The sequence below is a fragment of the Apiospora aurea genome (assembly GCF_038362705.1).
Source record: "Apiospora aurea strain CBS 24483 chromosome Unknown utg000006l_segment0_segment0, whole genome shotgun sequence".
In the NCBI taxonomy this organism is placed as follows: Eukaryota; Fungi; Ascomycota; class Sordariomycetes; order Amphisphaeriales; family Apiosporaceae; genus Apiospora; species Apiospora aurea.
The window spans coordinates 3,173,447-3,193,279 of NW_027117393.1; the positions used below are offsets into that span (position 1 = coordinate 3,173,447).

At 54.0% G+C, this 19,833-nt stretch overlaps 6 protein-coding genes across 6 annotated transcripts; 4 read left to right on the plus strand and 2 right to left on the minus strand.

The window, feature by feature from the left end:
- Nucleotides 1-3,792: 3,792 nt before the first annotated feature.
- PG986_009546 (uncharacterized protein) lies at nucleotides 3,793-5,128 on the plus strand (the record flags this gene model as incomplete). Its single annotated transcript, XM_066845768.1, has 2 exons — nucleotides 3,793-3,953; nucleotides 4,021-5,128. The coding sequence occupies 2 exons, from the start codon at nucleotides 3,793-3,795 to the stop codon at nucleotides 5,126-5,128; spliced, it is 1,269 nt and encodes a 422-aa protein (XP_066698166.1).
- Nucleotides 5,129-8,765: 3,637 nt separating this feature from the next.
- Nucleotides 8,766-9,614, plus strand: PG986_009547 (tyrosine phosphatase; the record flags this gene model as incomplete). Its single annotated transcript, XM_066845769.1, has 1 exon — nucleotides 8,766-9,614. The coding sequence occupies one exon, from the start codon at nucleotides 8,766-8,768 to the stop codon at nucleotides 9,612-9,614; it is 849 nt and encodes a 282-aa protein (XP_066698167.1).
- Nucleotides 9,615-10,339: 725 nt separating this feature from the next.
- On the minus strand, nucleotides 10,340-10,848 carry PG986_009548 (uncharacterized protein; the record flags this gene model as incomplete). Its single annotated transcript, XM_066845770.1, has 2 exons — nucleotides 10,340-10,695; nucleotides 10,797-10,848. The coding sequence occupies 2 exons, from the start codon at nucleotides 10,846-10,848 to the stop codon at nucleotides 10,340-10,342; spliced, it is 408 nt and encodes a 135-aa protein (XP_066698168.1).
- A 1,099-nt stretch (nucleotides 10,849-11,947) lies between these two features.
- Nucleotides 11,948-13,169, plus strand: PG986_009549 (uncharacterized protein; the record flags this gene model as incomplete). The annotated part of the gene is made up of 2 exons (XM_066845771.1): nucleotides 11,948-12,491; nucleotides 12,619-13,169. 2 exons carry the CDS (start codon nucleotides 11,948-11,950, stop codon nucleotides 13,167-13,169), a joined length of 1,095 nt encoding a protein of 364 aa, XP_066698169.1.
- An 822-nt stretch (nucleotides 13,170-13,991) lies between these two features.
- Nucleotides 13,992-16,011, minus strand: PG986_009550 (protein phosphatase 2c; the record flags this gene model as incomplete). The annotated part of the gene is made up of 2 exons (XM_066845772.1): nucleotides 13,992-15,880; nucleotides 15,960-16,011. The coding sequence occupies 2 exons, from the start codon at nucleotides 16,009-16,011 to the stop codon at nucleotides 13,992-13,994; spliced, it is 1,941 nt and encodes a 646-aa protein (XP_066698170.1).
- A 1,678-nt stretch (nucleotides 16,012-17,689) lies between these two features.
- PG986_009551 (uncharacterized protein) lies at nucleotides 17,690-19,431 on the plus strand (the record flags this gene model as incomplete). Its single annotated transcript, XM_066845773.1, has 7 exons — nucleotides 17,690-17,950; nucleotides 18,017-18,022; nucleotides 18,080-18,113; nucleotides 18,166-18,335; nucleotides 18,378-18,460; nucleotides 18,516-18,665; nucleotides 18,729-19,431. 7 exons carry the CDS (start codon nucleotides 17,690-17,692, stop codon nucleotides 19,429-19,431), a joined length of 1,407 nt encoding a protein of 468 aa, XP_066698171.1.
- Between the last annotated feature and the right edge of the window lie 402 nt (nucleotides 19,432-19,833).

Here is a 19,833-nt window from a genome sequence, read left to right on the forward strand (position 1 = left end):
GGCTGACTGAGCTCGTGTTTTCCTCGTGCCTCCTTTCGCGCTCGCTCGCTCGCTCGCTCGCTCTCTGGTGCGTGCTTAAGGAGACGGGCGCCAAGGGTCCAAGACTTTGGTCGTGTCTCGATATGCAGTTGGCGAGACGGAGAGGAAGGGATCGTGTTGATTGGAGCGCTGGAATGGCAGGTTGTTGCTTCGTCGAACCTCAGCACACGATGGATTGGCGGGGTAATTCCGAGGTGAGATGAGGGAGTGAGGCGAGGCCCTGTAAGTAAGCTAAGGTGGGGGTTGCCTCTTCTACTACTAGGGAAGAGCTGGAGCTGGAGCTGGAGCTGGAGCCACGAGCTTGGGATCAGCTTCCACTGGCGAGTAACGAGTTGGGCATAAGGCGATGACCTCATCGGCCTACACCCTTGTCAAGATCGATGCACAAAAGGCCTGTTTTTTCCCCATCGGAACCTGATGATGTGCACGCACAAGCGTCAAGGCAGTCGCTATGTACAGTATGTAATCCTGCTGGGTCCAAGCCTGATTGATCTTTTCTGGGGCCGCTTCCGATCTGGGTCGAATCTAGCAGAGCTGAAAAGACACGAGTCGCCGAGTCACTAGGTTAGGTTACTACTACTACTTCTAGTTGCGCCACCAGACAACCCGACCCAACCAAGCCACACAGGCTGCGTACTTTCATGCGTCGCGATGCATGCTGCAACTGCACGTCAGATGTGCTGCATATCCAACGCCCCCAGCAAGCCAATGGCGCCTCGCCTTCTCGCGTCACAAGACGTTGCTTCATGGGGTTCTTTGCACTGGCTGCCCCGACCGGCCACCCGTTTGGGGAGGTGAAGAGGACATCGCCTCAACCCGTCGCAGCGAGCAAAGGGGTCAAGTGAAAAGGCCAAGCAAGTCCTGATGCGGTCGGTGTGAACATGAGCAGGTTCACATAGCCCTGCCTCTGCAGGTATGCGTAATACCCGACCCAGCCCAACGCAAGAGGGCAACCAACGTCCACGGAGTGGCAACACGGCCCGAACGCGGCACTGAACCTGCGACTCCTCCGGCAGCCGATTCGCGGGCGGCATTGTTCGGCTTTAGGCCCGGGCAAGCCGACATACATCTCCAAACGACTTGGGGCAGGATCCAGGCCATCTCGGCGACCTCGCCGGCCTGGCGGTTTGCTTCTCGCCAAAGCTAGCTCGCCCGGTGAAAACGCCTAGGATGCATGGCCTCTACGTCCTCGCTACCTAAGCACCATGTCATGTCATGGCTGGGTAACTACTGTGACGATCATGCTTACCCGTTCGGTGTCACAAGCAGCAAGCTCGCATACATATGTCACGAGCTACGCGTGGTCCATTTTTCCTGGAACATCATTCGATGATTATCTGCAGCTCGACCGAAGTGAGCCGCGGCGTCAGCCCTATGCATGCGATGGACCCCCCCCAAAGACACGATAGCCTATTTCGGGCACATCGAGTTGGAATCGGGTCCGATGTGCCGACATGTTCGGACCTCAAGGCAGCAATGTCAACTTCCTAGTCACCGCCCTTCTGCCCCAATCCGCTGCCTGTCTTCTCGGATTTCCAGCGGTGCTACTGGCCCAGAAGAGGCGGGAGGCCGATCTCCTTTATCGCTCTGGGCTGGCTGGCTGACTTCGGAGGAAATGTACACGTGGCGGCATCGCGACTTGACTGCCCCTTTTTCTTTGGTCAGACGTACGACTTTACAGGCACCACCCAGGGCGGTTGTTTTGTGTAAGCTTCTAGAACCAGGACTGATGTTTCAGTCATGCCCATGATAGACATTGGATGTGTTTTAGGACGTGGTGTGGTTCGGGAGCTAAGCGATTACACTGTAGCATCATCCCTCCACCATCACAGGGCAGTGACTAAGGCTACCTGATGGTGGCCATGCCCTTTGCGTGTGGTGTGGCCATCATGCCCAAGTGGCATATAGGAGGGAAGCCTGGCCATAACCATCCCCATACAGGCAGGATTTCAACCTTGCTGATCGACCCTTCATCCCCCCCCTCAGGAACTATCTTGCATAGGTTGAGTAATCCCGAGATCATTTCCGGGAGTGCTGTGATTCGATCGTTGGTTCATGGCCTCAAAGGAAGGGCGTGCGGCATAACCCTGTCATTGGACCAAACGGGCAGCTGGAGGAAGAGACGTCCATGCAGTCCCATTGATGCCGAGTATATGGATCACGCCCAGACGTTACCAAGGAAAGCCACAATCCTCACTAATTATGCAACAGTACGAAAACGGTTCGATGAACTGCTATAAAGTTCCTTGCCGGCTCCTGGGGCCCTTGCGTCTCCTAGGCAGCATAGGCAAGGACGAATGATATTGCTCCGCGGGGAAACTTCTGCTCCTACGGATCTGCCAGGTCTGGGGAATGAAACTTTTACCATTCTTTCGGGTAGAAACAAGCTTCTCGAGAGGGGTCGCACAGCGCCATGCAGCCCTCAAATCGCGCAACCAACACTGGGGGAACGGACGAGCCTTCTTCAGATGTCGGTCGTCCCGCTCGATCAAGGTACAGAATCCCGTTGTATATTTGCATATCGAAATGGCACGATGGTTCTCGGTAGGCTGGGTCGGTAGGTGGGTAGATACAGGTTGGATCCGGGGAAGTATTATACCAGATGATTGCAACGCTGGTGCTCGCTCAAGGATATTAGTTTCATGGCAGGGCCAGTGCATTACTGATCTGTCACTGGAACTTCCCCCTTGTTCCTGGGACTGCACCTTTGCAGATTTTGAGAGCCATGATGCGGATACGTACCCAGGAAGGTGAACTGGTAGCCTGCCCGAGGATGCGGCTTGTCTAAACGTAAAAAACAAGCCGTTCTAGCTTCAGGTCGACTATAGACTTTATGTAAGCAAGTCTGACTACTTACTTACATCCGAGGCAGTATTGCTCATCACGGTCCAACTTGCCCAGACCGAGTGAGTGGAACGTAGTAACAGGGAAAGCTGCACGTTACCGTTGAGACCATCCTCATAGGCTGCAACTTACGAGTCGTAAATACATGTTGCCCAGTCTGTTTATGCATATTTCAGTACCGATCCTGGGCACCCTTCTTCGGCACACACCGCAGGTACGGACACAAGAGGTATAGGAAGGGAGACCTGGTCTTACTATCCATCGATGGTGCCAGGGCTAGGTTACGCGACTACACACACACACACACACACACACACACATCCTACAGGGTAGATGATCCTGGAAGGTAGTGATTAACGAACGAGAGGCCGTGGCCTACCTCCTTTTCAAGGTAGCAATTCCTAGGTGAGGAATGCCAGGTGAGAATCCGAAGCAGGTCTTTCATCGTTCGATAGATACGCGTTTCATAGCGGCGCCGAATGTAGGCACAGTCATGGCCGAGCCTGTAGGCTGACAACAAGACGATATGAGCGGTGTGAACGCATGGCTTCTTCGGGGACAGGAGGTGTGTATAAAAGGAGGCACCAGAGTCACAACGATCAACGGGCGGATTAGAACCATCGAGTATCGTCTTTTTATCCCCTAGAGTCAGCAACCGTCTAAAAGTTGTCATATCCATCGACACTTGTTGTAATCTAGTCACGCCGATTCCCTCTCCCGGTCAACTGTTACTTAATATACAGATTCAAGTGACAGAACCACCCCAGATATAACTGCTAGACCCCTTATATCGTACCGAAAGAGGCTGCATACTTTACCAAGTGAGCATTGACTTTCCATGTTGGCGAATTATAGATCTGACCTTCATGATTATGCAGACTATCAGCTTGCTACTGTCTTAAACTAAACATGCCTTTGACACTATGGAGAGACTTATCGCCGTTGGGGCAGCCCCTTCGGTCTCCCGCTGCGGACGCCCCGCACGTCCTGGTCATCGGAGGCGGGGTGACCGGACTCGTCAACTCCTGGGTCTTGCTTGACCGCGGATACCGGGTCACTGTGTTGAGCTCGTATGTCAAAAGGAAAACCCACCCCATTCCAAGGGTATAGTAAAGCTGACAAGATTGCTTTGTAAAGTTCCTGGGCAAACAGTGAGCAGCGCTTGACTTCGCAGATTGCCGGCGCACTCTGGGAATACCCTCCGGCTGTGTGCGGATCTCACACCGACAAGATCTCGCTTGCCCACTCCAAGCGCTGGTGCATGACGGCGTACCACATTTGGGACGGGATTGCGTCCATCCCGGCCTTGAGTGATGCGTCAGGCGTCCGTATGATGCCTTCGGATTTCTTCTTCCCCGCCGCCGTGGAAGCGGATGCGGCGCAGCACTCCAAGATGGTCGAAATCATGGCCAGTGGCGTTCGGGGCTTCTATCACGGAGCCGACTTGATGACTGAGCGAGATGTCGATCCATCGTACGGCGCAGTAGATGCCTACGAGGTGATTGCGCCAATCATCGATACGGACAAAGCCATGGACTGGCTCATGCAGCTCGTAGAAAGCAAAGGCGCCAACCTGGTCACGGAGACCATCGGGGAGGACTTGCTGGACATCGAGTCACAACTACTCGAGCAGTTCGACGCAGACGTCATCATCAACTGCACCGGCCTACAAGGGCAGGTCCTCGCGGGAGATGCCAGCGTCTACCCAATCCGCGGGGGGCTGATTCGGGTCATCAACGATGGATCGGCGTTCCCGAAAGTCGAGGCAGCCCTGACCATCACCGCAGATGCCGTCCATGACTCCAATGAGATCGTTTTCCTAGTGCCGAGGAACGACAACATCCTGTTGATTGGCGGTATAGCGGAGCCGCATAAGTGGGACTTGGATCTGACGTTAGACAGCCCTATCATCCAACGCATGCGCCGGAGGTGCGAGGCGTTCCTACCCTGCCTGAAGAACGCCCAGGTCGACCCAGACTACCCTTTGGCCCAGGGCCTCCGACCTTTCAGAGGCAACAACGTGAGAGTCGAGCGCGAGCTGCGCAACACAAGCAGTCGCATCGTCCATTCCTACGGCCAAGGCGGTGCGGGCTGGAGTCTGTCTTTCGGCTGTGCTCAAGACGTGGCCATGCTCGTGGACGAGGTGCTCTCCGGTCTGCCAGCGCGGCCAATGAAAGAAATGCTCGGTGACCGCATAGCAGCGGTGAAGCAGAGGTTCACGGCTGACTTAAGAGCGACGCTTTAAGCTTGGGCGGTTTCGTATCACGTCGGCTGTCCTTGCCCCCTTGATAGGTGCAGGCGCAGGCGCAGGTGCAGTCTGAGCTGCGTTGACTTCAGGTGTGTGTACAACAAAGGTCCGTAAGGGGGTGGCTTCATTTCCATGTACACTAGCGGGCCTCAAAATGGGAAAGTGCCTAATCTGATCTGCTATAATAGTCGGTTCTGGCTGGATTTGCTCAAATGCTATTGGACATGGTCGCCGGTGCGGCTCGCTCGCAACATTAAGAGAATGAGTAATCGAAGCTGACCACCATCGTGCGTGTCAACCCCAATGGGATCCGGCCAGACTTGCATATCATGCACGCAAACCCCGAGCCACACTCCCCGGGGTCGGCCATGTCCATGACGGAAGATGATAGTAAATGTGACCTGCTACTGCGAGTTCCGACATAGACGGCGTAAGCAAGGTGGTGTCACGCTTGATACGGCGGGAGCCTCGCAGCGTGATGGGTCCACGTGTTTGGTTTCCTCCTCGCCTACCTGCTTACCCAGCGGCAGGTTTCATGGGAAATGGAAATTCAGCATTCTGCGCGGCCATGTAGGGCATTTGCTCAGACTGCTGAGGAGTAGAGCACGGTGCTCCGTGCGGCCGAGGAGCAAATATCAGTACAGACTTCGATAGCATTATGGAAGACGTCCCAGACGGGAAGGCTTGCGCGCAAGTCAGGTACAGGTGCCCACCGTCTGTGGGCAGCACGAAGCTGACTCGATAGTCGCCGTGACGCGCAGGCCCGTGGGGGGCCTGAGCATCTGTCGTACCCAAGACCCGACGTGTGGGACTCCCCCAAGACTATCGACATTTCGACGAGAAATGCGAGATTGCTCCCCTTTCCCGATGATGGACAAATTCGGGAATTCACCACACCGGCTCAGGCTGCTTGGCGCCAGAGGCTGGCGGCTGGGGCCTGTTTCCCAATTCCACACCGACGGAGCCGCTTTCCAGGTGGGACCTGGCAACCTGGACAGCTGGGAGACGGAAGCGGAAATGGCCAGCGTGACCGCGACTGAAACGGTGAAACCCACACTCACTGCCTGCCGCGGCGGGAGGAAATAGTGCAACATGGGGACCCCGGCACGTCCCGGCGTTGCAATTTGGGACGGGACAGGCAATACTTCTACCTACCGTAGCGGAATGGCACCAGTGCTGAGCGCACCACTGTTGTGCTTCAGGGCTCTGTTCAGGGTTCTATTCAGGGTTCTGTTCAGGGGATGGGGGTTGGAGGAGGCAGGAAGCAAGAGGCAGCAGGGACCCAGAAAAACCCTACCTAAAGTAAGTCCATACATGTATCTACTTAACCTAGGTAAGTATGTATGTATATTATTATGATGATGATGAAGGCTATTCAAGTGCGCAGTTTCAGCTTGAGGCTTCGACCGAACTCTGTGTGAATGTGTGAATGTGACTTCGGTGGGTGACGTAGATGCCACCTGCCACCTGGGCACACAAATAGTCACGTTTTGCAAGATCCGGCAGTTGAAGATTCAACAACAACATCATCATCGTCCATAGGTGTATTATGAGAACTGGATTTGCGTGGGGGTTGACTCACCATCCCGCATAGAGTTGACAGTCAATAGGCAATCACCTCGCGAGTCTATTAATATCCTGACGTTCCACACCACAACGCTCCGAAAAACGGCTGCAATTGTGCAAAGTGATGGGGCCAAAGTGCAAAACGTACACGTAGAATAATGCAATTCGAGCACAATGAAGCGAGGCTTTTTTCTCCCTTTTTTTTGGTGCTAAACTACGTCATATCAGGCCATGGTTGGTAAGTGGGAACTCTCCATGTAGCGTACCATTCTCATGGTTCGTGAGGTAAAGTAGCCTTCCATACTGTACACCTGCATACAGTACGTGCCCCCGTCCTGGCCTTTGTCTGTCTTGTGACCTGTCTCAGTCTCACATGCAACTTCAGTTGTCAATGAGTGCGTGCACAGGAGATGGAACTGAACTGTGCTCGGGTAAGCTCCCGCCCTGCCGCCCTGCCTCCAGCTACCTCACAATCATGGTGTTTGCAGGCTTACCAAGTGCACAAAAGAAGCTTTGGGTGATGGGGTCTAGACTCCAGGTACTATCCTGCTGGCTGGCCTCTGGCTGGCCCAGATCAGCCGAACCATGGATTGTACATTGGACGCAAAGCCTCCTCGGAAGGCGCCGACGAATCTAACTGATCAATAGTCTGGGGGAGTCTGGTGGTCGAAAGTTGAAACCCCGCGTTTTGGAAGTATCATGTATCAATTGATGAGTTCCAAGTCTTTGCATTTGTCATCTACGCGCCATGCAGAGACGATCGTCGACTTTGTGTGAATAGTCTTATGCTATCTGGCTATCTACAGTCTTTGCCGCTTGGCGGCGTCGTGGGAGGTTAGGGGAGTGCTGTGTTGTGGTGGTTTGGAACGCCAGCAAAGAGAGAGTGACGCCAGATCGACACACAAACATCGAACGCGCCGTTTCAAGTCGAGACCATGCCATGCCATCCAAAGGCGACGAGTATACTTGTAATAGGTGCTAAGTAAGTACGCCGAGTCTCCGTAGGGTGGCTCTGTTTGCCTTTTCCTGCTCAATGTCCCGCTCGCAGTGGTAGCGGGTGCCAATATCCTCTGGTCAACGCACCAATCCGGGACGATCGGTTACTAGGATCCCCCTAAAGACTCCCCTAAAAGGATCACCGGCGTAGACTCGAACATGGATTGGGCCGAACAAAGTCAAAAACTACGCGCACGCGACAGTCGTCGTGGAGAGGCTGGAACCTCCCGCCTGTATCCCGCCATTGCCCCCCCTTGAAATCTTTTTCTCGTGTTGCCATTTTGTTCCGGGCTTTGCCTTGTCCAGGTGCTGAATAATTCATATAGGAGCTGGGGAAACCTCCAGCAATTCCCAGATACTCCAGTCCAGCTACACAAAGTCTGGCGCTCAGTGCGTGCACGCACACACTCTGTCACTCTGTGGCGCCCCCAGACTTGCGGCCCACACGGAAAAAACAATACCAACTTCTCTCGCACGCAGGCTGCTGTGAGGGAAGCCAAGCCCAGCACTGTGAAGGAGCCCGTTTCTGGTTGGTTTGGGGGACCCATCAGGGCCCTGCTGCAAAGTTTTGGGAGACGTCAATTCAGTGGTCGTTTTGTCGGAGATTGCGGCCATACTGTACCACGCAAAATCCAAAAACAGCAACCCCACGCTCCAGCCTACAGCCTCCCCCCCTACCCTAGTCCCCTACAAATCTGGCTTTGCCCAGATTACTTTACTCGACGACTTTATTATTCCTTGCCTTGCCTTGCTTCAACCCTCGCCTGGATTCTCTGCCATACAAATAAATACTTAACATCGGAGAAATGGCCCTGCTCTGACGGATTTCCCCCTTCCCAGCATATATTTCAATCATCCCGCCCACAACCCTTTGTCAAGATGGACCTGCTCAATTGTATCGTCGCTCTTGGCTTTTGTGGCCGTCTCTAGACTTCAGTCGCCCAAGTATCTGCATCTCGAACCAGCTGTGTCGGACATCGCCTCAACGCGTTCTTCCACCTGATCCTCCCGTATCGTATCCTGACTATTGGGATTTCATTCAACAACTCGCTACCATCTGATACGCTTCGCCATGGCTGACCTAAGGGACCTCCAGCCCTTGGCCTGCGCCAAGGTGCCGTCTCTGGAACCCATCATTCCCGACCACCAAGTCGCCATCGCCCCGATGGCCACCTCGCAGCTTTGCAGCCAACCCACCGATGCGAAGGAGGTGCTCGAAACATCAGATGTTTCTTCGAGGCAGAAACACACCATCAAGATCGCTGGCCGCCACGTCACGTGCCAGGTGCAAACGCCTCCGGCCAGTGAGCCTAGAAGCATTGGCCGTGCTTTGTCGTCGGCGTTTCCCCTGCCTATGAATTTCGGCTGCGTCATTCCAGGTGTTTTCCGCAGCAGCTATCCCCAGGCGCAGGACCTTGCCTACCTTCGCCAACTGAAGCTGAAGACCATTGTCACGCTCGTGCAAAAAGACCTCCCAGAAGGCTTCCAGGAGTTCATCGACGGCAATGGCATCACCCACAAAATCTTCGACATGGTGGGGACGAAAAAGGCCGAGATCCCTCTGGGCCTGATGCGATCAATCATGGAGATCATCGCCGATCGGAGATATCATCCCCTCCTGATCCATTGCAACCATGGCAAGCACCGGACCGGCTGCGTAGTGGGCGTATATCGGAAATGGAGTGGCTGGGATACCGCTTCCGTTGTTGCCGAGTACCAAAAATACGCGTCCCCCAAGGCACGCGACTCCGACGTCAAGTACTTGAACGAGTTCAAACTCACGAGTCTAAAGCACGTCATGACCGAGAAGCAACCTTATGGGATCAGGCAGTTCAGCTTTCTCACAATGGTTGCGGCTATCAGCCTCGTGGTCTGGATCATGACCCTGTATTCTTCCTCCCACAAACAGTCGTCGAAGTGAGTGGTAAGAGTGGCAGAAGCTACGGGCATACACCGAAGCTGTCATTCTGTACAAATGGGCGTGGGCGATGGTTGAAACCGATCAAGGCACGAAACCAGAGCTGTTTGTATCAACGTGTGGCGTCATGGCGCAAAACGGCTGCTTGGAGACGATACACCTGCGGGACAGCATTATACACATTCGGCATGGAGACGACTCAAGTGCTGAAATGTCTCCCCGGCGTTATGGGTTTGCTTTAGAGGAAGAGATTATTGTTGAAATTTCAGTCATGAAACTCTCCAATTTCTTCGGGTAGATGGCGACCAGAATTACATTACACTAATACAAAACCAAAGAAATCAACATGTCTTGACACGTAGGCAATTGGCTTTTACACGTAGCTCTTGTTCAATCTGGTATCATCAACATTGAGATGTATATTTCTCGCTCGCTTCCATGTCTTTTGAAACAAGAATGCAGAGCCACATGCATCGAGATCGCACCAATGACAACTGTTGTCTTCGTAGCCTCAGGAGATACAGTTGTACATTTGGATACACCTAGGTTTGCGCCCCTGGTAGCATTCGCGTAGGTTGCTGTCTCGGTATTCTGACCATCATGACCAATACCCTACCTCACCCAGGTCTTGGGACGGGAGAATTTCCACCAAGCTCTCCTCCGCGGCGAATCCAAGTAGGTGTATATATGTAGCATCTAAGTTCATTCAACCCACCATCATCAATCTTTTAGCCCCAGCGAGGGTTGTTCCTCCTCTCCTCCTCCTCGGCCTTGCGGTCCGCCGTCGCGTAGACCCAGCCGCAGCCGGCAAGGTTCGCGAGCCCCAGAACCACGGCGGTCCCCCTGACGGCGCCGCGGACGCCGAAGCGCTTGAAGAAGGAGGCCGGGCTCCGGCGCAGGGCCAGCAGGGCGTAGGTGCCGCTCGCCGCCGCCGTCAGGCCGGCGCTGTCCTTCTTGAAACCCTGCAGGTTGATGTAGCTCGAGAAGAGCAGGACGGGCACGAAGAGCATGGGGGCTTTCTGGAGGGGGCGGAAGTGCAGGGCCGTGATGAGGGTGGCCAGGCCCGTGGGGGCCATGGAGTGCGCTGGTTTGCGTGCGTTAGTACTGGATAACTTTTTCTTTTTCTTTTCTGGTTCTTCTTTCTTCTTGGCCGAAGTGTGAGAATTGTTAGGAGGGGGTACTCACTGCCCCAGGCCGAGAGGGTGGATAGGGCCGTCTTGGAGGGTTCGGTTGCCATGGTGGGCTGTTGCTGTGAGTTGGGTGATGATATGGATGAACGAGGCTTGAAATGTTTTGACTTAAGGAAGTGATGTCACGAGACCAAATTAGAATGGTGAGGCTGGAGGGTCGAGGGTTTCGCTGCTCTCTTGGCCGGTTAGGAGGTTTGGAGGTCTGTTTCATTCAGATAGACTGGCCCCATTGATCATCGAGTTATCATGGTCTAATTCCTGGATCTCTACACATGCACTGGTGCGATGCCGATGCTAGATAAAATCGTCATCGCTAACAGCCCGCCAAGCCTGAGCACCAGTGCAGCTAAGCTGGTAAGCTGGTTCTCAGCAGAAGCTAAAGTGGTACGTACCTAACCCAAGGCCAGGAAGCTACCTGGTGGGTGACAAAAAATAAAAGACTGCAAATACTTCCAACCCATAACATCACTAAGAGAACTCCGAAAGATAGAATAAAAAAATATAGTAACGACTATTTAGTTAAAATAATATATACATGAAGCACATTTTCCGAGTTCTAAATACGTTGCTGTTGGTGGTAACTTATCGTTGAAATCACCCACTTAACTACAGCGCTCGTTGCCCCCCGTGTTCTCCAGTCTTCAGCACTCGCCACAAGCCAGCCACACAGCCTAAGTTGTCCGCCGGCTGGAAAAGCCACTTTGCACTTATCAATCGAATGGTAGGAAGCGTCCCCGTGGTGCGTGGTGTGTGTGCAAGCAAAGCCAAAGCACCAAAGCAAAGCAAAGCAAGGGTAGTGCGTCTCTGACCAGATATCGACTCCATTCAATATTCTCTGTACTTCCGAGCCTTGCCATAAACCCACCACCGGCTATCTCATCCTCATCTTCTGTTGTTGCTATCCGGGAGGCCATCTGTCCTTCAGTCGCATATCTCGACCGACGATTGCATCAGCTGTCCAACGAATCCGCCGTTGTTTTCAAAAAAAAAAAAAAAAAAAAAAAGAAACAACCAGTCATCCACTCACTATATACAACGCAACCAGCCCGCCTATAGAACGGTCTCGGCTATCCATCTATCACGACCACGCCGCATAAAACCAAACCACGTACTGCGATCGACGCGAAATCAAACAAAACCGCGGCAATGCCCAGCGCAACCGCATCAGGCGCCGACGCAGGCGGCGCGAACGGCTCGGCGAAGCACCGGGAGCACAACCAGGGCAACCAGGAGCGCAAGTACACGGTAGAGCAGAAGGCGGCGGTGCTGCGGATCCGGCGGTGTCAGCCGACGGCCTTCTACGACATCCTGGGCATCGAGGCGGTGAAAACGACGTGCTCCGAGGCCGACATCAAGAAAGCCTACCGCAAGCAGTCCCTGCTCACGCATCCGGACAAGAACGGCCACGAGCACGCCGACGAGGCCTTCAAGATGGTCAGCCGCGCCTTCGGCGTGCTGGGCGACAAGGAAAAGCGCGAGAAGTTTGACCGCTACGGCACCGACCCGGACTCGCGCTTCGAGAGCGCCCGCGCCCAGGCGGGCAACCCGTTTAGCGGCTTCGGCGGTGGGAGAGCGGCCGGCGGTGGCCCCGGCGCGGGTTTCGGTGGCGGTAATATGTGGGAGGAGGAGATGAGTCCGGAAGAAATGTTCCAGCGCTTCTTTGGCGGCGGCTTTGGAGGCCCATTTGGAGGTGAGTTTTCTTTACATAACAAAAAGATCCTTGGCAACTGCGGCATACATGCATGTCCTTTTGGGGAGACATTTACACGCACACGCTATCATGATGGCCACAGACTGACAAATGGATGCACACACAGGCTTCGACACGGGACCACAGTTCGTCTTTAACCTCGGCGGGAATAGAGGCTTCCGTGTACATCAAATGGGCGGCGCCGGGCCTCGCAGGCGGCCGCGTGAAGCGGCCGCCGGCCCGCAACGAGAAACATCGGGCTGGGATACGCTGGTGTCGCTGCTGCCCATCATCTTCCTGTTCCTGTTCCCGCTGCTCACCTCGATCTTCTCGGGCAGCGAGACGCAGTCGGCCGTGCCCAAGATGATGTTCGAGACGGGAGAGCCACCGTACACGCACCACCGCCGGACGCCGAAGTACCACGTCGACTACTACATCAACCCGCAGGACGTGCCGGGCTGGACGGACCACATGTTCAAGCAGCTCGACCGACAGGCCGAGGTCAAGTTCACCAATGAGCTGCGCTTCAAGTGCGAGAGCGAGATGCGCCAACGCCAGGACCTCTACGACAACGCCCAGGGCTGGTTCTACCAGGACCCGGACAAGATGCGAGTTGCGCGGGCGTACGAGATGCACAGCTGTAAGCGGATGCAGAAGATGGGCCTCTCGACGAGGTGACCTCACGGAGGATATGTGGAGAGCGGGTTGGCAGGTATTTTGTTTGTTTTTTCACGTTAAAGCATGACGAGGCAGGTCAATGGGAGACAAGAAGGGAAGAAGAGAAGAGCAAAAGAACATCGACATCTCTCTCAAAGAAATCTCACAGTGGCGTTAGGCATGGGAACGATAATGTATGCAACAACTTCTTCCTGCGGAACATCCATGTCCTTAGTATAAGAGGGGCTCTCATTGACTGTCTCTATCAGCGCATCTTGCACCTTTGGCTTTTTTTTGTCGAGGTACGATAGATGACCTGGATGACATATTTATGCATTTTAATGATACGATGCGATGCCTTGTGTAGAATGCTCTGCATATTACCTACGAGTATGAAGCGCCAGTCTTTTTCTTTGGCCGGGTTTGCAGAATGACAAGCGGCGAAACTCAAGGATCCAATGTAATCGGTGAAAGGCTTTATTCACAGCTTGCGACTCAGCCAAATCCCAAGCCAGCTAGGGTTTTGATCTGTCTTTGGGTTATAGTAAAAACTACTATACGAGCTGCCCCTATTCCTGATCTCATAGCCTAAAGGCCTTAAATAGGGGTAGACCTCCGAAAATCTCGACACCCAAAATTATGTAATCAACCAGTAGTATTTACACTCATAACCCAGTATGGGAACAACAGAGAAATACGATGCATGCATTCTACTCAGGTACCTTGCTCAAGCCTAATGAGATCTAGCGGATGTTCCCAATAGGTACCAGTACAGAAGGCTGCCAACCCGGTACCTATCACATAGCCCGGGTACTGCCACCGCTGCTACTGCAGCAAGTGAAATTATCTCCGACCTCTCCTAGGATCCAGCGCCTCATTGCGCCGATAGTCCCTGATTTCCTTGGTGCCCAAACTGCCGAGCCCGCCTTCACTCCTTCTCTCCCAGCCGCCGAGACGGACGACGAGACAAGTTGAATTGTCTCCATTGCTCGTGACCTCATTGGTGTAGTTCACCACATTGGCGGCCCCCTCCTCGGGCGTCTTGGCCTCCTTGACAATGTCCACAATCTCTTGGTCGCTGAGGGTGCCCGAGATGCCGTCGGACATCAGCACAATAAAGCTGTACTGCGCCTGGCCGATCTCTGTCCTGGTGATCTCGGGCTCGGCCGACACGCCCAGGCGTTTGGAGCCCATGTCGCCAAAGGCGCGCGAGTTCGCCAGTCCTTGGATACGCTCCTCGCCGAAGGAGTCAGTAATGAAAGAGGCCGTATAGCGGCGTAGACGTTGAGCCTCGCTCGGAGAGCTGGGGTGGTGATCGGTGGTCAGGGGTTTCGCCAGGCCTGTCGAGGTCTCGCAGAGCAAGACCCGCGTATCCCCTACATGAGCGACAATCAATGTGCTGGTAGCCGCCGGATGCCAGAACGGCGCAGGTGTCGGGGTGGAGATCAGAGCGATGGAGGCAGTAGAGCCTCCCTTGAATCTCTTCCCACCGCCGATCCCATGTCCTGACGGGGGCGCGTGGTGTGGTGCTCCTAGGATCTCGTCATTATTAACGGCGGCATCCGAAACGTACGGGTCGTCGGGATCCGGTTTACGTGCTTGGGCCCTGATGAAATCCAAGTCGGCCCGGAGAAATGCATAGGTCAAGACAGCCTCTATCGTGACGGGGGGCTCAGGGGTATCTGGCTCTCGCCGTAGCCCAAAATGGGGTGGATTAAAGCGTCGAAAGTAGCCCCCAATCGCGTCCTTGTACTCTTTCACGAGAGATTTCTGCAATCTGAGTGCCTTCGACTCGTTGCCCCCGGCAGGTTCGGGCTGGGAGCCGGCCATGGCTTCAGCGTTGTGGAGCTCCTGTATGGTACCATGCTTGTCTGCCTTGGGTATCTCGGCCTCTTGCTTTACTTCTTGAGGGCCCTTCAAGTCCACGTCGCTCAATTGCTTGGCACCGCCGGCATCTTTGTCTCTCATCATGGGAGTAGGAACGAGCTGCGATTCTCTAGCATTCTTCTTGTTGGCTTTGAGACTGCTCTTGAGTTCGAACTCGCTGGCTGCCTCCTCGATGTAGCCATGTAGCTCTTCTCGCAGGAAGTTACTGCACTGATTGCCACCATGGCCATCGAAGACGGCGAAGTAGAAGATCTGGGGATCACCAAATGCACTGTCTGCTGGAGTCGCCTCGCCGCTCTTGTTCATAGCACTTCGAACCAGACTGATCGGTGTACGTTTCGCAAAAGACGGCATGTCTATGGTCCCAGCTTGATTTGTGTCCTCGTTGTGCGGCCGCTGGCCCCGCGACTCGGCGACTCCGAAGTGATGCTTAGCACTGCGTAACGGTATCCGTACGACGGTCAGGTCGCGGTTTGCTGCCACACTGGGTGGCGCAGCCGCAGGGGCAGGCGACGAGCCTGGAGTTGGCACATAGCGTGTCGCGGCGGATCGAGGCAGCCTGTGGTGGGGGCCGGATATACGCGAATCTGGGTGTAGAGACGAAGACGGAAGATGTGTCACGAAGTAATTGTGAAAACCACGTCGAGGAGCTTGCGGTGTGGCAGTCGAGGCAGGGTCTTGCGGCGGCTCTTCGGGAGGTCCAGGCTCGGCAGCAGAAGTGTCACTGAGCTTTCGCGTGACGGACAGGCAGCGCAACGGGTTGCGACGCAAAGATTTAATGGGTTGCGACGTGTGTAGCGACGGCGCCCGGCGCGATTGGGCTTCGACGTAGTTGGCGATGAAGCCTAGCACAAGCGGCTGGTCAGCAAAGGAAGCCCTGGTAGCTCATGTAGAACTGGCGCTGCCAGGCCATGGTGGACTTACCATAAGAGTCTTTTAACGACCATCGTTTCGAGGACCGTGGGCGGAAGGACATTGTAGATTCGGAGTGCCAGGTGGGCAAAGAGTTTCCGGTGAAACACTGTTGTTACTATTGCAAAGCGTAATCGGTGCGTATGCCGCCCATCAAGGCTTGCGACAGGATCCGGTAGTAGACTACGATGCGGCAATCGAAGGCGGGGGGCGGTCGGTTCTTGTTGGGCCTTGTCCAGCTACTTATTCTGTGCGGCCGGGGGAGATGTTGAGGATTCAATGCGTTACTCTGAATGTTGAGAGGGGAGTGGTGGTTTTCGGCGCCGTTGAGCACGAAAACAGGACTAGGTTGCACAGCACTGGAACAGACTTGCTCACATTTGGCTGGCTGTGCCTTTCCTACTTACCTCTTCCGTACATACTTCAGGTTAGGCTGTGTGACCAGGACGGAAGATATCCACTCGCGGCCCACCGCCAGCCTCAGGACTCGGGGTCAGAACTGCCCATTCAATCAACCCAGGAGGATACGAGGATCTCTGCTCTCCTCTCTCGAGTGTAACCGACCTGGCCATCTGCCATGAGGTCTTATTGATCTACATACCATTACCTAATTGCAGTCTCGGGTTCTTGGTAGAACAGGCCGGGGAGCTTGGGGAGGGAGGGTCCTTGCTTCCTGCTTGCCCCGGCCAACTCCCATCATTGCCTGATTGCCTACAGGCTACACGCGGGGGTTTGAGCATGGCTGCTCATCAGCCAGCAGTTTTGCTTTGCATCAGTGTAATAAGTTCCAATCTTTAGATCCAGGTAGGGACATCCTTCATCTACAAATAGACTCGACTGCCTGCGTCCTGCTTCAATGTTAGGCGGGTATGGGTATGCACATATATCTGCATGTAGCCGTTTCAGTACCTACGATGTAGGTAGGATCTTGACGAGACTCCGCATTAGTCAATTCCACAACCAGAGCGGTCTTTAGCCTTAGGTAGGCGACAGGAACAGAGAATAGCTGTCTGAAAACCTTTTTGCACGCATCAATACTTGATCTTCTTGGTGCCAGGCCTGTTGACTCTCAACTGTCCATCGGGTTTGGCTGAGCGGTAGGTAGCGTTTGTGTTTACAGAGAAGAGAGGTGACCTAGCTCTTGTACTACATCAAGTACATTACGTTGGTTGAGCCCTGGAGTGCAGGTCCTCCCTGCCTCTCCGAATCCCATCCATCGCCTGCCATCGTTGTTGCCAAGATCAGCAAGTCAGTCCGGATATATTCTACACAAAACTACCGTTAGCGTCACCGCCGTCACCCACATCTCTGATCGATCGTCACTTTCCCCAAGCTCTGCCCCAAGCCCCAAGCCCCAGGGATACTGCTGCAACGGCGACCCGTCCACGTGCACGCCCAAACGCCCTACCCTCCACCAAGAAAACCAGGAAGCCAGTTCCAAGCCGGATCCCGGCCTCGTCGTTGATAATTCGGCAACTCTCACTTGGCTAGGCCAGCAGCGACTCCACTTTCGACATTAACTGAATATCTCTTCCCCCGTCACGCTGACGCTGATACACGATACAAGTATCGGACATGTCCATCTCCAACGTCGGCTCGATTGTTCTACAGATTGTCGTCTTTGTGACAACTCTGGTCAACTTCCAATCTGCACTAGCCCATGTGGAACCTGTCGCTCTCATCGGCCTCTACATCGTCTCTCGCCTGTTTGCTCGCGGGCCCGACGACTTCTGTGTGTCAGGATGCCTCGACCACCAAACTTAGAGGTTGAGGCTGCTACCAATGGCTACATAACGCCTCACGAGGAACGCTTCGTCTCTGGCGCTTCCCCCCTCGAGTCAAGCCGTCTGCACGAGAGGCGTGTCTTGAACTCAAACAACCAAGCTGCTCCGAGTCCTGCAAGTCTGTCCAAGATGCTCTCCAATGCACAGAAGCAGGGCCATTCCACCAAAGTCGGCCTGCGAGATCGCATAGGCTGCCACCAATGGAATTGGTTCACCATGGTAGGCTGTCCCTCACCAAACACTTTTCTGTACCGAGTCCGTCTGTATGTGCTAACAAATCCCTAGACTATGGTAAGCCAGGAGACAAAGTTGCCAATGATTTCCTATTCTCATCTCGTGTATACTTAGGCAACAGGGGGCGTATCCAATGTCCTTCATACATGTAAGGAAGCCCAAAGACTCTCATGGCTGCTCTATATCTAAGCCGACTACAGTGCCCTATGATGTAACGTGGCTTCACTATATTGGTCTCGTATTCATGATGATCAACATATGTTTCTTCTTGGCCAATTGCGCACTCGCCATCATGAGGTTCAGTTTCTCGCCCGGCGCTTTCATCCATTCTTTCACGGATCAGATGGAATGCCTCTTTATTCCAGCTGTGGTAAGCATCCATCCCATTCTTTACTATCCCACTCATTCTTAGCACAGCCCCCCCGGCCATCTGTTCCATATCCTCTTAATGATGTACGAGCTCTGGCTTACATACAGTATCCTTCAGGTTGTTTCGTACGTCAACGTAGCTCCATAGGAGACGCTTATTCCTCTAACGTGCATTATCAAGGGCGGGCATCATCTTGATCAACGTTTGCGAGTATGGGATGCCACACACCGGCCCCTGGCTTCAGCATGTCGTCGAGGTGCTCTTCTGGGTCTACATCACTGTGAGCGTCACGGCCAGTTGCGGCATGTATTTGATACTCTGGTCAACACAGTCAGTCATTCAGTCACCGAGCCTTGTGTACTGAGTGGTCTCCATTTGCTAATTTGCATTCAGGATTTTCCCCATACACACGATGACACCGGTGTGGGTGTTTCCGGCTTACCCGCTGCTTCTGGCCGCACCGTTTGCCACCAACCTCATCACTGGTGTGACTCATCAAGAGTCGGGCATAGTCATTCATAGGCTGGCTATTTCCCTCTGTGCTCTGACTGTCCAGGGAACCGGTTTTCTCATTAGTTTCATGGTGTGTGCGGCTTTCTTGTACCGTCTGATGACGCAAAAGTTGCCGCAAGACATGCAACGACCGGGTGTATTCATATCTATTGGTCCAGCCGGGTTTACATGTGCTGGTATTGTGGTCTTGGGAAGCCAGGTGGACATCATCTTGCCAGATGACATGGATGGGCGCCTATACGCAATCTGGAGCTTGCGGGTTATGTCGATCGTGATGGGTCTCTGGCTCTGGGGATTGAGCAAGTGGTTTTTCGTCGTATCGGTCGGGTCACTTCACAAGTACCTACGCAAGGAGCATACGATGCCCTTCCAGATGACGTGGTGGAGTTTTGTCTTTCCCAACACGGCCTTGGTCACGGCCACATCAGCGTTAGCCAAGGCATTTGACAACACCGGGTTAAAGATTTATAGTTGTGTCATGGCAGCGATGCTGATTTTCGTATGGGGTTTGGTTCTTATTAGAATGATGAAGGCACTGTGGCGACACGAGTTGCTCTGGCCAAAAGAAGTAGAGAGCGATTGAAGAGGTTGACGAGATAGACTACAAAAGAGAGCTCAAGCCCTTTCCAGCGATGTCGATGGTGGTATGTGTTTCTGTGCTGTCTTCTGCGCTATTCGGTTCTAGTATCGTAGAATATGCAATTAACGAGCGTCCTCTTTTCTACGCAGCTGCCAACGGGTTACCACCGTGACATGGCACCACGATGCTTGGAGCCTATACCATGCATGACCATGACGCATGTGTGGGGGCCAAGCCACTAACCGCAACCTTGTCCCAATCCCTGAAGCACATCCTTCCCTCTGTATTCGATAAAAGACAAGTCAGAGTAGCAAATGCCGCAAGACTAGGCTCAGCCCGGCTTTGACTTGACTCTCCTCTTTGGGGCACGTCGCCTCCGAGCACAATGGAATCTGGATTTACTTC